Genomic DNA, 13,398 nt, shown 5'->3' on the forward strand with positions numbered 1-13,398 from the left:
TCTAACACTTGAAAATATTTAAGATCTGTTATTCCTGATCCTGGTTTGAGGGACCAACAGAGAAGGAACCACGTACGGCAGCGTAACATAATGGCTGGTTTGGGTTAATCGTGTCATAATGCTTCTGAGGAGTCCACGTTGGCCTGCGTGCCGGATACGGGATGTTCTCAGCTGGTAACCTGGACCGACGAGCTGTCTGTCCATTTAGAGGTAGCTCAGTCTTTGCCACTCCGAATGGGATGTCCCGGTCAGGTTGAAGTTCTTCATCGCTGTCCCTTTAGGAATCGGTCGTGGTTCTCACTTCAAATTAACTTCTAAGCCTTCAGCTGTTCTCTTGGTCCTTTCTTCCCCTTCTTACTCGAGAGCCGCGGTGTCTTGTCCATACTGAGACTGCATGCAAGTACTCCAGGAGCTCCGATTCGAACAGAATGCCGCCTTAGCTTTTAAGTGAGGCTGGGAGAGCTGGCTAGGGGGCGTGTTGAGGCCCCGCGCACCGCGCTGTGGGGCGAGCGTCGGGAAGCCAGGACTAGTCCCACGCGGGCTCAGCGGGGTCTGCCCTCTCCCCGCTGCAGGCAACATTACGTGCAGCCCCGACGAGTTCACCTGCTCCAGCGGCCGCTGCATCTCCAGGAATTTCGTCTGCAACGGCCAGGACGACTGCAGCGACGGCAGCGACGAGCTGGCGTGCGCGCCCCCCACGTGCAGCGCGCACGAGTTCCAGTGCGGCACCTCGTCCTGCATCCCCCTCAGCTGGGTGTGCGACGACGACGCCGACTGCTCCGACCAGTCCGACGAGTCCCTGGAGCAGTGCGGCCGCCAGCCCGTGATGCACGCCAAGTGCCCGGCCAGCGAGACCCAGTGCGGCTCCGGCGAGTGCATCCACAAAAAGTGGCGCTGCGATGGGGACCCCGACTGCAAAGACGGCAGTGACGAGGTCAACTGTCGTAAGTAGCCTTCTCAGCGGTCCGCTCCGGGCCCGCTGCGGGGGTCCGCCTGGACCGTGTGGCTGACCCTCCCCCTTCCTCCCCCGCCCCCACCGCAGCTTCGCGCACCTGCCGCCCTGACCAGTTCGAGTGCGAGGACGGGAGCTGCATCCACGGCAGCAGGCAGTGCAACGGCATCCGGGACTGCGTGGACGGCTCTGACGAGGTCAACTGCAAAAACGGTGAGGGGCTCCTCCTGGGGGAGGGAGTCAGAGGACGGCTGGGGCAGCCCCACCAATGGACTCTTCGCTTTTGTGTTTCTCCTTGTAGTCAATCAGTGCTTGGGCCCTGGCAAGTTCAAGTGCAGAAGCGGGGAGTGCATAGAGATCGGTAAAGTATGTAACCAGGAGCAGGACTGCAGGGACTGGAGTGACGAGCCCCTGAAAGAATGTCGTAAGTGGAGGGCTTGCCTGAGCACAGAGTGGGGAAGGTTCACCCCATTGCCCCTAGCTAATGCCGTGGGGACCTCGCGCAGGGCCTGTCACACCCCTTCTAAGGAACCGAGTTCTGTGGTTGGGCTTCAGAGTGGCATTTTTATGCCTTCAGAGTTGAAGCAGTCACAAACTGGCTCACAGCTTCACCTCCTTAAAGATAACTGATCAGCTGTAGGACACTTGACTCCTACGACTCAGCCAGCTGGTAACCTGCCAAGCAGACGGGGTTTACTCTTCCCCCAAACACTCTGAGATGCGTATCTTAAAAGCAAATTATTAGACCTTAGGAAAGTCATGGGTTTGACCAGACTATCTAGATAAGTTATCGCAAAAAGCCCAGAGTTTAAACGTTAACAGGGGCAAAAATCGATTTGAAATAAGCTACGGGGTAACTCTGGTCCCTTTTTCTTCCAGATGTAAACGAATGCTTGGTTAATAATGGCGGCTGTTCTCACATCTGCAAAGACCTCGTGATAGGCTACGAATGTGACTGCGCAGCTGGGTTTGAACTGATAGATAAGAAAATCTGCGGAGGTTAGTCCGGGAGGGAGCCTCAGCCCTGGGGGGGTGAGGGGGGCGGGGAGAAGCGCGGAAAGGACGGTATCTTGCTGTAGGTCATCTAGGCACAAAAGACTAATCCTAATTTCCCTCCTAGATATTGATGAATGCCAAAACCCGGGAATCTGCAGCCAAATTTGTATCAACCTAAAAGGCGGTTACAAGTGTGAATGCAGTCGGGGCTACCAGATGGATCTTGCCACTGGCGTGTGCAAGGCAGTAGGTAAATGGACTTGGACTGCTGTTGCTCTGGTCCCTTCAGGAGTCAGCGCTTACAACACGCACAGCCACTGACCCCAAGAGTCAGCTCAATTACAGAATTAAAGTAGTACAGCTCCCCCCTGACTTAGGATGGGGTCACAACCCAATAAACCCGTTGTAAGTTGAAAATATCCCAAGTCAAAAATGCATTTAATATACCCAGCCTACCAAATACCACGGTTTAGCTAAGCCTGCCTTCAATACACTCAGAACTCTTAACATCAGCGCATAGCTGGGCAACGTCATCTAACACAAAGCCCATCAAGTATGGAATGTCTCATGTAACTTACCGAGTACCGTACTGAAAGGGAGAAGCCGAATGGCTGTATAGGTACAGATGGGTGTCAGCGCCTCGGGACTCACGTCCCTGTGATCATGGGGCTGCAAGGAGCTTCGGCTCGCTGCTACTGCCCAGCATCGTGAGAGACGATCACAAGAGAGGATGGTAGCACGTGTCCCTGGCCTGGGAAAAGATCCCAACTCTGAATTCGATGTGTGGTTTCTACGAAAGCAAACTGCTTTTGTACCATCATAAAGTTGAAAAATCCTAAATCGACTCATCCCAAGTCCGGGACTGTCTGTTCTTGAGATCAGTGCTACTTACCTCCCAGTGCAGTATCACAAAAAAAGCATTTCGCCGGACACCTGCCTTGGTCAGTTTCTTTTGCGTATGATACCGTGAATGCCTACCAGGTTCACTTACTTCCTGCTTCCAAAACTTGAATGCAATCCCAGGAAGTAACTTAGTCAAGAGCTGCTCAGAGACTGTTCCCGGCTGATCCTCCAACCTACTTTTGAGTGCTGTTTCCGCAGGACTGCCTTCTTGAACAGTGGGAGGTGCTTAGAGTGCCCCAGGGGCACAGACTGCAGCTAGCCTACTCCTCAGATGTTGGGCTGTGCCTTTCCTTTTTAAGTGCTCCCTCCTGAATTAGAAGGACCTTGCCTTCTTACAGGGACACTCAACGAACCTGACTCCTGTCTTGCAGGCAAAGAGCCAAGCCTGATCTTCACAAATCGAAGAGACATCCGGAAGATTGGCTTGGAGAGGAAGGAATATATCCAACTAGTGGAACAGCTTAGAAACACTGTAGCGCTTGATGCCGACATTGGGGCTCAGAAACTGTTCTGGGCTGATCTAAGTCAGAAGGCCATCTTCAGGTAACTTCAGTTCTCTGCTTAGCCTCTCAGCCTAAGCCCTTGGTCTTTGTGAAGGCTTGGAGGAATTTCTAGCTCCACACTAGCATCTAATTAGCTGGGACTCTTAAATCTGGACACTGATTGATTCTTCAACTATTAAGTTACTATCAGTTCCTCATTAGAGACTAACAATGGTGTATGGAGTACAAGGTGTCCGTAGCTGTAGGAGTATAGGAAAGGACATCTCACTTAGCAGTGTGTCAGTCCTGCTTATCAAGTACCTCCCAGCAACTCAATAATGGACACTGTTATTTAGGATCAGTAAGAAGCATGGTTAAATGATGTGAGGGGTGAGCTATGGTGTGACTCGAGTTTCTTCTGCACAAAGTTGTTGACCATTTTGTAAACAGCAAGCCCATTCTCCAGGCTCTGGTGGTGTCAAACTCTTAAATGTCTTGTGACCTATTCTGTTTCAGTGCCTCAGTTGATGACAAGGTTGGTAGACATGTTAAAATGATCGACAATGTCTATAATCCTGCAGCCATCGCTGTTGATTGGGTGTACAAAACCATCTACTGGACTGATGTGGCTTCTAAGACTATTTCAGTAGCTACCTTGGATGGAACCAAGAGGAAGTTCCTGTTTAACTCGGACTTGCGGGAGCCCGCCTCCCTCGCTCTGGACCCACTGTCTGGGTGTGTAGTCTGTTTTTTCTAGCCTTTCGGTTGCTGTTCCTCCTGGCTGAGACAGAACTGAAACCCCAAGACTTATAGCTCCCCACAACAAAGAATTATCCAGTTCACGGTCCAGCAAGTCCACACTCTTCCAGCCCCCCCCCCCCCCCGGCAGGATGAGCGCTGACTGACGTGAAGGAAACACGTCTGACTTGACGTACACACAGAAGCGGTGTCTGAACCCTTATGGCCACCGGCTTCTCTGCAAGTGATTTTTAATGTTTGTCCAAATGCTTTGCCCAACCTAAGGACTAGCACGCGTGGTGAGGATTCTGGTAGCTCAATTACCTCAAGGCTTTCATCTAAATGTCCAAGTCGTCTGAAAGTCCAGTGGAAGCAAATGGATCTCTCTAGCAACATTTCACCAAGAGGCTCCCCTATGTGGGTGCTAAAGGCTATAGAAAAGCAGCTTAGGAAGTTGACGGAGGCTCAGGCAATGACACCTGACCCCCACAATCCTCGCAAGAACGGTCAGCCAACCCCCTCGATAAAGCGTAACATATAGTCAACTTTCAGTCCTCTGAAAGAATTGGCCTTTTGTAAAGGAAATATATAACCTGCGTCTTGGGGTTGAAATATAATTCTCACACTTACGTAGATTAATAGTGTTCATGATGAGCTTGTCGATTCTTAGTGTTACCTTTTGTTTATCCGGAACGTAATTTAGACCGTTACCTGTTACTGTCAGTCTCCAGAGCTTTCCTGTCGTCGTTTAAATGTGTATCTCAAACTACAAGTTTATTCCTTCTAAACCACTGAGGCTTCTTTCTCATTTAATTCTTCCTAGCTTTGTGTACTGGTCAGACTGGGGAGAACCGGCTAAAATAGAAAAAGCAGGAATGAATGGATTTGATAGGCGGCCCCTGGTGACAGTGGACATCCAGTGGCCTAATGGAATTACACTCGGTAAGTCTGCCCTCCCTTCCTTGGCTACCACCAAGGTGGCCACCACCTTGGCCACCGGTCTCCACAGCATTCGCTTCCCTCCATAGTTTATTCTGGACTACAGCAGACGAGCTCCCGTGGTTCCTCGATAGCAGGAATTTGGGATGAGAGGAACTGAGCAGTGCAGATCGAATGCTGGGGCTTTCACAAATTAGACGCTCTATCGTTACTAGCTTTTCCGTCCATTTGGGCCTAATACCGGATATAAAGTCAACGTGTCTCGGGCCTTAAGAACTCTCATCCATCGGGAAGAACAGCACACTCACCTCTCTTAACGCTTCTCTAACGTGAGCACCATTTCTCAAGTCAGCTCCTTGGAGAATCTCTGGTGCTCCTTTAATCCCCTGGGAGTGTGGGTCCAGACCCCGCATGCTGCCTCACAAGGTTTGTGGGACCCCCCACCACCACTTTAGGAACCCGTGCTGGAGAAGGAACCATGAGAATAGAATATTGGATTCCCTGGATGTTTTCAGTGGAAACCAGGGCGGTGATGGCGTCCCGTGCGCTGACCATTCTTTTCCTCCCCAGACCTTATAAAGAGTCGTCTCTACTGGCTTGACTCCAAGTTGCACATGTTGTCCAGTGTGGACTTGAATGGCCAAGATCGCAGGATTGTCCTCAGGTCTCTGGAGTTCCTAGCTCACCCTCTCGCGCTGACCATATTTGAGGTGAGATGTGTTAGCTCCAAGCACCTACCTCTGGGTTACTAGAGCGCCTCCGGGGAGAAAGGACAGGACAGGTGTGGGACAAGGAGGGAGGGGGGCAGAGGAGCATGACCCCAGAAACTGCTTTCACCTCAGACATGGGGTAAAGTCAATGCTCACTCGAAGAAGCCTGAACTTGCATCTCCAGTGGTGTGACATCTAACCTCCCAGACCGATGTGCAATAAGTTTGCGCCATGACATTGCCAGCCAGGAAGGATGACCTTAGATACGGACTTGTGTTAATCCCGCTAATCTGGGGGTTCTGTTTTAGGATCGTGTCTACTGGATAGATGGAGAAAACGAAGCCGTCTATGGCGCCAATAAATTCACTGGGTCAGAGCTGGCCACTCTGGTCAACAACCTTAACGATGCCCAAGACATCATTGTGTATCACGAACTCGTGCAGCCATCAGGTAACGGGGACAAGCACAGCCCTCCATCCATAAGGCCGCTGTAGGGACAGCAGCACGGCCTAGTACCTGCCGGGCTACCAGGAGCTCTTTAACATGTCATCCTGCCCTACAACAGGACTCTTCCCACCAGTCCCCTACCTCAAACACATCAAACATGGTTTTTCGTTTTGTTTTGTTTGCATTTCTGACTTCCTAGTGAAAGAGCTTTCAGAACTTCGGCTCTCCCTTCCCACCCCCAAGCAGTCTTTTATTCCAGCCTTTTCCATACCTCCTGGACTTGATTCCCTTGTACGCAGACTCTTGCACTATCCTCCCAAGGAGCTTTTGTGCCACAAGCTTTCCATACCTCCCGCTCATGACACATCTTCTGTGTAGATCCCCAAACCCATCTATCCGGTCACACCAGCTCCTGCTCGAACTACTTGACTGGTTCTTTCTAAAGGAAACCCGTCAGCCTCCCTCTGGTTGGGTTCTGCAAGGCCAAGTGAAGACCAAGGAGGACGTGCTCTTCTCCTTCCCCTGAGTCTTCACTCTAAGCTTTGGGTCCGTAATGGGTGCCTCCTGCCCCCTCACCCCACCCCTATTCCAGGCATCATCCCGATGCCGCTTTCCAGAAATTTCTTTGGGTCTGTGGTATCCTGAGGGCATGTTGCCTGTCCCTGTACTTCTTCATTGTACTGAACTTGAAGGTTGGACAGAGGAGACAAGCGTCATCTCCCTGGGGACAAGGACTCGTGTCTCCAGCATCTAGAAGAGGGCTTTATGTACAGTAGGCACCAGAATCCCTCTTTTAAAGGACTTTTATCTCCGAACAGGTAAAAACTGGTGTGAAGAGGACATGCCGAATGGAGGCTGTGAATACCTATGCCTGCCGGCCCCGCAGATTAACGATCACTCTCCGAAGTACACCTGTTCCTGTCCCAATGGGTACAGTCTGGAGGAGAACGGCCGGGAGTGCCACAGTAAGGCTTTTTACTTTTCGGCCACAAGCAGGGCCTAACGACAGGCAGAAGGGCAAGGCACTAGCCGAAAAACTAGCCCAGATGTTAAGAATTCTGCTTTCACCGATGCTTGGAATAGACTTGAGAGCGTATCTGCTGCCATTTCTGGCCAGGCTGTTGCCGTCATTCCTTCCCAACTACTTCTCACCCACTGGGGCACTGGGGAGTCAGTAGGTGACCACAGTGTGAACGGGACCCGCCTGACGTGTCCCGGCAAGTCCCGCAACAGCACTGAGCTGGCCGACGTGCAGAAAATTGAAGTCTTAGTGTTTCTCCTCCAGAGCGAGAGGGGCCACGGGTACAGGAAGCCTTATGGCCCCCATGGGCGACACCGTCCTAAACTCACACTTAAAGCCACCTTGATTTTCATCTTCTGTTCTTAGCTTTTGATTGAGTGGCCAATTAAACACCCCTGTTGTGAGCAAGGAGCTCCTCGGTGAGGTTTTTATTAGCTTAATGCAGCGTCCCTGCAGGGATGAGCTCGGTTTACTGAGGAAGTAATTGCTGAGACCATCTGACAGTAAGACTGTGTGTCTGATCCTCTGTTGTTGAGAGCATTTCTGGTAACTTCCAGGACGGTGCCAGGAGGGGTAATCGTGGCCGTGCACCTTTTTGAATTGTCAGATTCCACATGCTCACTGTTCGGTCCCAAATCTCGTGTGTCTCTGGTTTTGCATGAAGACTTCCTTTCGGCTCTGAGCACGCAACTTAGCTCAGCAGTGATCTGTCTGTTTCCCGTGGGTTGACATAACCTGTCGAGTGGTTTCTCTGGATGAAACTGCTAGCCGCCCCGGAACCTTGGCCTTAACCAGGTTCTCGGTCTCTGTAATTCAGGTTCTGCCACCCCTGTGACTTACAGTGAGACAAGAGGGATCCACACAACAGAAATTTCACCAACTAGTGGACTAGTTCCTGGAGGTACTGGGACCAGTACTGCACACTGTGAATCTCAACTAACGGCCACACTTTCTGTATTTATTGCTTCAGTAATTCATGCAGCCCTGCGACCACTAGCTCTTCCCCTAGCTGGTGACCTACACTTCAGCTCCAAAGCCCGAAAGTCTGACATTCTTCGTCTGACCCGACTTAACGAAGGTTTCTACTAGAAACGCTGTTTGAGCATGTGACTCTCCAATCCTTCTGGACTGGTTGTGCCATGACCCGCAGTCATGGGTGCCAGGGGCATGAGGTGCTCAATCGGATGGGTCCGTTTCTAACTCTGAATTCATATCTGTCTACATGGACTTCTTTCATTCTCCTATAGGGATCAATGTGACCACAGCAGTATCTGAGGCCACTGTCCCCCCGAGAGGCACTTCTGCAGCCTGGGCCATCCTTCCTCTCTGTAAGTACCTCCCCACATATCTGGATAGACTTGCTAGATGCCCAGCCGACGGGCGTCTCGAATCCATCTAGAGACTCCGCTCCCACGGTCACAGGGTCCGTGACCCTGATTACGTTCGCCCCCTCCCCAGCCTGGCATGGAGTTGAGTCCAAACCTTGCTCTTTGGTGGCATCCTTGGCACCGTGAGGTGCAGTGATAAACGCTCACGTATTACACGAAAGGTGCCGACTACACTCTAGACCAGGGTGTTTAGTCTGACTCAGTACATTCCTTTAGGTAAAGAGCACTGTTCTCTTCCCCTTAGAAAGGTGTAGAATGCCTCCTACAGAGGAGACACTCAAGTGCTTCAATGCTTTCTTGAGGAGTTGTAGGACTTGCAGAGGGTAAATTAAAAGTAGGAAAGAATCCTCAAACCCAGGGGAAAGAACCTCTAGAGCGGTTACTGGGCAATGGGGATTCTAAGGCCCTGTGCTGTAACGGCCACTTTGTCCTGGAAGACTGGAGTCCAAGAACTTCACTAATGCACCTGGCGGGCGGGGGGGGGGGGGGGGGGCATTTGAAAAGCTCTCCAGAAACTTCTGAAATTTTCATTCAGTTGGCCTGTACTGGGGCCCGGGACTCTACACTCACCCAAAGGGACACTGTTGAGTTTAGCACCAGGCCACAGAACAATACTTGACCACAGGTCTGAACTTGTTTTAAGCTCCTGGCCCATTTATAGTTTAACACCTAGTTACGCTGGCTTCCTACAACATGAAATACTTATTGATGTCAAGTCTCATGGATTCCTGACCATGACCTCTTTTTGTATGTTTTGAGACTAGACCCTGCTTAGTCAACCTTCTCACTTTTTCTCAGTGCTCTTGGCAATGGCAGCAGTAGGCGGCTACTTGATGTGGCGAAATTGGCAGCACAAGAACATGAAAAGCATGAACTTTGACAATCCTGTGTACTTGAAGACTACCGAAGAGGACCTGTCAATCGACATTGGGAGACACAGTGCTTCTGTTGGACACACGTACCCAGCAGTAAGTCAGCTTCGGGTCTTGATACACTCTGGCTTGCAGAAGAACGTTCTGGAAAGGAGACTACTAACTCAAGCTATAGCTTCTTGGGCTAGGAAGAGCCATTAGGATCACAGAGCCACCAAATAAATCTACCACCCTGGAGATTAGACAGTCTAGCCTGTTGGGACACGTGTCAGTCAGTTGATAAGCATCTGTCCCAGAATGACAAGTAAGTCAACCTAAGGTCACCACTATACTATTGGAGATATTTTTGGTTATAGAAATTATGTGTGAATAATAGGAGGAACCAAGTGGCTCCTACTTCGACTGTCAAGTCAGCTATCTCCTGGACACTTAAAAGTTTGCATATAGGTTTGCATATCCTCCTGTACAGGGGAGTTGGCTTCAAGTCAGTGTACTGATCAAGATTCCGTGAGCCATCATTACCAAATGCTTGAAAGTGGCCTATCCTGCCCACTGTAGCTCACTTCCTTTCGGCAGGAGAGTTCGTCCCCTGTTCTTCAGTTGAAACCCAACTGGAGTATTTGGCCTTCCCTTAGGGAACAGTCTGAAAAAACCAAGAGCTCAGCACTCCCTCTCAAGCTGTCTGGTGAAACAAAGAACAGTGGTCCATTCATGGCCCGCATGGGTCTTTCCCCATTTTTCTCCAGGATTTAAGATCATTCGGTGGAATGGCAGCATCAGCTCCAGGATTTTCTCTCCCCCCCCCCCCCCCCAAGTAGATACCATTGAATTCAAGTGAAAATGCATCAGTGACACAACGCAGTACTGCTCTAGATCTGACTTCCCTTCCCTGTCCCTTTGGTCTTTGGATGACCAACCCAGAAGCAAGGTCCATTTGGGAGACTGGAGTTCCCATTACCCGTGAATGGTCACCGAGCTCATCCTGTACTTTTTCTCTTCCACAGATATCAGTTGTAAGCACAGACGATGACCTAGCTTGACTTCAGAGACGAGTCTGGACCTCTGAGGTCTAAAACCAATAACCCTCCACTTCGAAATGGTAACCGAGCCAGCACCTGAAGTCTTTCTTCCTCCATTCTGGAAGAACATCAAGATGTCTTTACGTGGATCAAGCTTGTATACTTGACCATTTTTATATTACTTTTGTCAATATTCCTGTCCACATTCTACTTCAGCTTTGGATATGGTTACCAAGTATCTAACCTTGAGTTTCTAGACAGTATTGCCACATCTGGCCAAATATGCACTTTCCCTAGAAAGCCATAGTCCAGCAATGACCCTTGTGCTATAAGCGTACACCATCTGTACAGACGTCGTATAGGCCATCTGTAAATATCCCAGAGAACAATCACTATTCTTAAGCACTTTGAAAATATTTCTATGTAAATTATTGTAAACTTTTTCAATGGTTGGGACAATGGCAATAGGATAAAACGGGTTACTAAGATGAAATTGCCAAAAAATTTGTAAACTAATTTTGTACGTATGAATGAAATCTTTGACCTCCGTGGAGGTTAGTAAAGACTGAGTGTTCAAACTACTGTACATTTCTTTTTCAAGTGCTAAAACAATTAAACCAAGCAGCTTAACCATGGTTTCTGCCTATTCCTCCAGGATAAACTTCTGTCGATGGCCTGAGTAGTAGCAAGCATTCTAAGTCATTCTAAGTATGTGAGCTAGATAAGACAGACCTTGATGTTGCATAACTAGGCCTAGAAATTGGCTAGTTTCTCTTAGAACCAAGTACTAAAAGAACAAAGTACCATTTAATATTCGCTCCTGAAATATTTATTTTTGGTTAAAGAAGCTAGCTTAGCCTGTACCTAGAATTCCTCTAGGAGGAATTGAGAGGCAAGTTCCTTTTCTGACTCATTTGTTTCCTGACCTAGAAACCCATGCTAAGATTTCTAGCCATTCTGCTTCTTCATTCCTAAGTCTCTGTTTTCCATGTTCTGTCATTATATATAGCTCCAGGACAGCGGAAATTTCATAGAAATGGAAATTTCATGGAAAATCTGTAGTAGCTTCCCATTTTTCAGTCTGGCTGGCATGCGATCCTTCTGTGGACAATGTCTGAAACTCTTAGTATGAAGAATAGATAAGAAATCTGGGTAGAAGAAATAGGAGCACAGGGCTTTAAATAAGTTTTCCATCAGATTGGCCATTACCGCCTTTCCCTAAAATCTCGGGATGTGAGCAAACAAGGGAAGACATGAGATTTGGAGCCCTGGGAAGATGCTTTAATTTCAACGAGAGGGGATAGGGATTCTGCTGTAGATGTGACTCCTCTTGGGACTCACTGACCCATGCAGGATCAAAAGGATGAAGAGATCTTCTGAGTAACCAGATGGTTGGGTGGGTGACTCCTATTCTGCTTGGGCGTGGAATGTAAGTAAGGCAGTTGACACCTTGCTTGTGGTGGAGACCAATGATCTTAGAGGAAGTTGCTTCTGCCATATTGTTTCACAAAATACCCTGCTGTGATTTTGGTCAAATGGATGAAAGTGAAAGAATAGGCATGGTTTCGGTTTTTTGGGGGTTGGGGGGCAGCGTGTGCAAGTCGGGCGTATAGCTGTGAAGGAAGGGCTCTATGTTGTCCCCCTTTTGCTTCCTTTTCAAAAAGTCATTACACGAAACAGGTTGTGGCCTGCTGATACAGGGTATCAGAAGTGCCCGTGTGGTAAGTAGGTTCATGTTCATTGAATCTCAACTCTGAAGGCCATTTGGTTGACTAGTACTTTGACCCCCTGCTCTGAAACAAAACCCACCTATTTCTTTTTTTAATTGGAGTAACACAGAGTTCCCACCTAGGAAGCTTGAAGATAGCAGTGCATTCCCCCATTACAAGGACTGTATAGTATTAATGTCAAGGCCCAAAGCCATAGTTTTTAAGAATAAAACCAAGCATTATTCTCTACCATCTTCTCTTAGATTCCAGCCCCTGCTGTGTTCTTTTAAGTTCTAGGTCCCACTCTCCAACCTTCAAAGAGTCTCAAGTATTTCCTTCTTTGATCTTGCCCTATACCAAGTAGCTAAGAACAGAAACTCTATCTGAAGAGTTGAAAAAATCAAGTAACTAGATATTTCTACTGAAATCAGAACAGGTAAGACGACTAGTTAATTCAGCATGTACTAATAGTTCATGATGAACTACAGCCTTGGGCTTCAGTATCCAAATAATAACTATGAGAATCCTACATGAAACATACAGGTATAAATTTGTTGTATCTGTAGAGTTTACTAGAGAAGATGAGAATTGGTTAAGAGGTAGAATAGGAAGCTTGTCTAAGACTAAAAGAGGGTGTTTGGTTAAATGTGTTATACAAAGTCACTGAAAGTGGGTCCTCCAGGGACTTTAGGAATTCCTACAAAGTTTGATAAAAGATGAGTACACAAATTTGTGACACCTGGTAAAGAAATCCTGCCGAGTCCCTGAGTCCAAACTGTTAAGTGACATTTACAAGCTATCTATTTGGCAAAAAAGAATCCCAGCTCCCTGAAGACATTTTTACAGCTAAATTTGACCCGTGGCATCATCCTTGAGCCTATGGTGTTCTAGTCTTGATGAACACAAGGCGAAAAAGAAAGAGACAGAGACTTCAACTTTGGCACCTACTTATGTTCCTTGTATCTTTGGAAGTCAGATAGCCCTTCTCAAAAAAAAAGAAAAAAACGACAAGACAGGCTTTGAATAGCAAAGCCATAGGACAATTAAAGAACTAACTCTTTAGTTTAACACTGAGAAATGGGAGAACTGAAGTACACCTTTTAACTATCCTCACCCCCAAAGCAAAAGATTCTGGGGGAGCATTCTGTGTCATGGAGCGTGACTCGAGGAATTTCCTAGAATTCGTACCTAGTGAAGACCCCAAACAGAAGCTGGAATCCTT

At 48.4% G+C, this 13,398-nt stretch overlaps 1 protein-coding gene across 3 annotated transcripts in view; it reads left to right on the plus strand.

The window, feature by feature from the left end:
- Nucleotides 1-11,102, plus strand: part of VLDLR (very low density lipoprotein receptor) — a 29,602-nt gene extending 18,500 nt beyond the window's left edge. For 2 of the 3 annotated variants that reach the window (XM_046023196.1, XM_046023195.1), the window contains 14 exons: nucleotides 573-944; nucleotides 1,043-1,165; nucleotides 1,254-1,376; nucleotides 1,832-1,951; nucleotides 2,073-2,198; nucleotides 3,223-3,394; nucleotides 3,850-4,068; nucleotides 4,895-5,013; nucleotides 5,581-5,720; nucleotides 6,029-6,170; nucleotides 6,986-7,132; nucleotides 8,436-8,516; nucleotides 9,375-9,544; nucleotides 10,453-11,102. In XM_046023196.1, the coding sequence (XP_045879152.1) occupies nucleotides 573-944; nucleotides 1,043-1,165; nucleotides 1,254-1,376; nucleotides 1,832-1,951; nucleotides 2,073-2,198; nucleotides 3,223-3,394; nucleotides 3,850-4,068; nucleotides 4,895-5,013; nucleotides 5,581-5,720; nucleotides 6,029-6,170; nucleotides 6,986-7,132; nucleotides 8,436-8,516; nucleotides 9,375-9,544; nucleotides 10,453-10,488 (2,090 nt within the window). In that variant the 3' untranslated portion in view covers nucleotides 10,489-11,102. Of the gene's footprint in view, nucleotides 1-572; nucleotides 945-1,042; nucleotides 1,166-1,253; nucleotides 1,377-1,831; nucleotides 1,952-2,072; nucleotides 2,199-3,222; nucleotides 3,395-3,849; nucleotides 4,069-4,894; nucleotides 5,014-5,580; nucleotides 5,721-6,028; nucleotides 6,171-6,985; nucleotides 7,133-8,005; nucleotides 8,090-8,435; nucleotides 8,517-9,374; nucleotides 9,545-10,452 lie in introns of all 3 variants that reach the window. The other variant, XM_046023197.1, reaches the window with a different exon arrangement.
- Nucleotides 11,103-13,398: the final 2,296 nt, after the last annotated feature.

This window comes from Meles meles, chromosome 11 (genome assembly GCF_922984935.1).
Source record: "Meles meles chromosome 11, mMelMel3.1 paternal haplotype, whole genome shotgun sequence".
NCBI classification, from domain to species: domain Eukaryota; kingdom Metazoa; phylum Chordata; class Mammalia; order Carnivora; family Mustelidae; genus Meles; species Meles meles.